The sequence below is a fragment of the Dasypus novemcinctus genome, chromosome 17 (genome assembly GCF_030445035.2).
Source record: "Dasypus novemcinctus isolate mDasNov1 chromosome 17, mDasNov1.1.hap2, whole genome shotgun sequence".
NCBI lineage: Eukaryota > Metazoa > Chordata > Mammalia > Cingulata > Dasypodidae > Dasypus > Dasypus novemcinctus.
Genome location: NC_080689.1, coordinates 97481094 through 97483174, shown reverse-complemented (window position 1 = coordinate 97483174; position 2081 = coordinate 97481094). Strand labels below are relative to the sequence as shown.

At 37.7% G+C, this 2081-nt stretch overlaps 1 gene segment (V, D, J or C); it reads right to left on the bottom strand.

Moving 5' to 3' along the window:
- Window positions 1–1149: 1149 nt before the first annotated feature.
- Window positions 1150–1689, bottom strand: LOC101423488 (immunoglobulin kappa variable 3-20-like). The segment is given in 2 exon segments: window positions 1150–1430; window positions 1611–1689. Coding segments are annotated over 2 exon segments (330 nt in total).
- Window positions 1690–2081: the final 392 nt, after the last annotated feature.

Genomic DNA, 2081 nt, shown 5'->3' with positions numbered 1-2081 from the left:
AAGACATATGGTGGTATCTGCTTCTTTCTTCCATAACTTTCAGGATTCATTGCTTCAGATTCTTGCTGCCATGGCTTTCTCCTTCATCACTTAAATCTCATTCTCTTATAAAAGACTCAAGTAAAGGGACTGAGACAGTGATCCAGGCATGAACCAAAGTAACCTACTCAAAGGGTTCCACCTTCAATAGGTTACATCCACAGAATGGATTTACCTTAAGAACCTACTTTACTGAGGTCCATACTGCTTCACACCATCAAATATACCTATATTCTATTTGAATTGCTTTTTTTCTTTTTAAAACAGAACATACAATGTTAGGGAATATTGTAAAGAATAAAATTATATGTGTGTCCTTTTCAAATATATGGGAATAGGATGAAGTAAACACAGATCTTATAACAATATAGAAAATATTTAAATTTGGCAAGTTTTATCGTTCAACCATTCTGTAAGAGAACTGTAGAAATAGCGTGACAATCACAGGAATATGAAGCTCACTGGAAAATTTTATATCCAAACTGAAATCAACATATTTCACTGACTGAGCATCATCCTTTAAAACCTAAGCATTCTTCAATGAGTATAGTATATTAAGGCACCCACAATTACTATTTGATGGCAATTAGAAATGAAAATAGTTATCTAAATAAAAAAAACAAGGTAGAGTAGCAAATGTAATCATCTTTTGTGACACTGAAAAGAAAGACATGGATGACAATGGGTCCAGGGAAGGAAAGAGTAAGGGAGGAAAATGACCTTCCACAGGGGAAGTTTTGAATAAGGAGGATCAAGGATTTAATCTTGGAAAGGACCAGTTTTAGAGGATGATGGGAGAGAAGAAAGAAAATGAATTTTTAAGCATTAAGGAGGTACAAGGAATAGAGAATCAATCCATTAGGGCGTAAAGTTTAAAAGATCCTAGCCTAGAGGGTCAATTCACCCTGTCATTTGATCTGACCAAGTAAAAAAAAGATTTCTATGGTACAGTCCCCTATAGGACATGGTTTCTCAGAAAGATGGAGGAAGCAAACATATTCAAGTCTATTTGAGGAGGAAGTAGCTGGTGCTGCAAGACTCACTGCCCTACAGCCATGGAGAGGAGGTTTGTGTTCGAGGTTGAAGCACTGTGGGGGGATAGCTGTTATCCTATAGACAGTAATAATCTCCCAGATCTTCAGGCTGGAATCTGCTGATGGTGAGAGTGAAATCTGTCCTAGACCCACTGCCACTGAATCGATCAGGTACACCAGATGGCCGTTTGGATGCATCATAGATGAGCAGTTTAGGAGCCTGTCCTGGTTTCTGGTGGTACCAGGTTAAGTAGCTGCTAACACTCTGACTGGCCTTGCACTTGAGGGTGATGGTCTCTCCTGCAGATGCAGCCACAGAGCCTGGAGACTGGGTCATCACGATGTCCCCACTGGCACCTGCAACCAAAAAGAACATAGAGCATACATTCAATCACGAATGTATAAAATATGCATCTAAATGTAAGTTTTCTTATTTATCATATATATTCAGATCTGGTTTAGATGAAATGGTTTGCTCACTCTGCATGCTAAAACCATTCTCCAAATATAAAGATAATATCCTTCTAAATCTCTCACCTGAGGCCCAAAGTACCAGCAGGACGAGCAGTTGGGAATGTGACATCATTTTGCTCACCCATCTGATGTACAAAGTCCCCATCTCCAGGGAAACTGCATTAATAGAGCTCTGAGCAGACAACCAAGTCCCGGGAGAAGCATATGCAAATCAATAGAGAGTATAAAGTCAAATGTACCAGTGCAGTGAGTTGTGAAGATAAATAATTGAAAGAAATAAAAATATCATGACCACAGGAAATGTAACTACACTCATGCAAAAGGTGAGAAATCAACTTAACACCACAACTTTCAACAATATTAGTGCAATTTAGAAAATGAAATATTTTATCCACAATTGGAGTCTTTGAAATCAACTGCACCCATCTTGAAAACAAAAGCAATTTGTAATAAAATATATGCATCTGTAAGTTTAAAATCAGAACTTAATTAAATGTTAAAAATATGGTGCCCAAACCTAGGTGGAATATACTC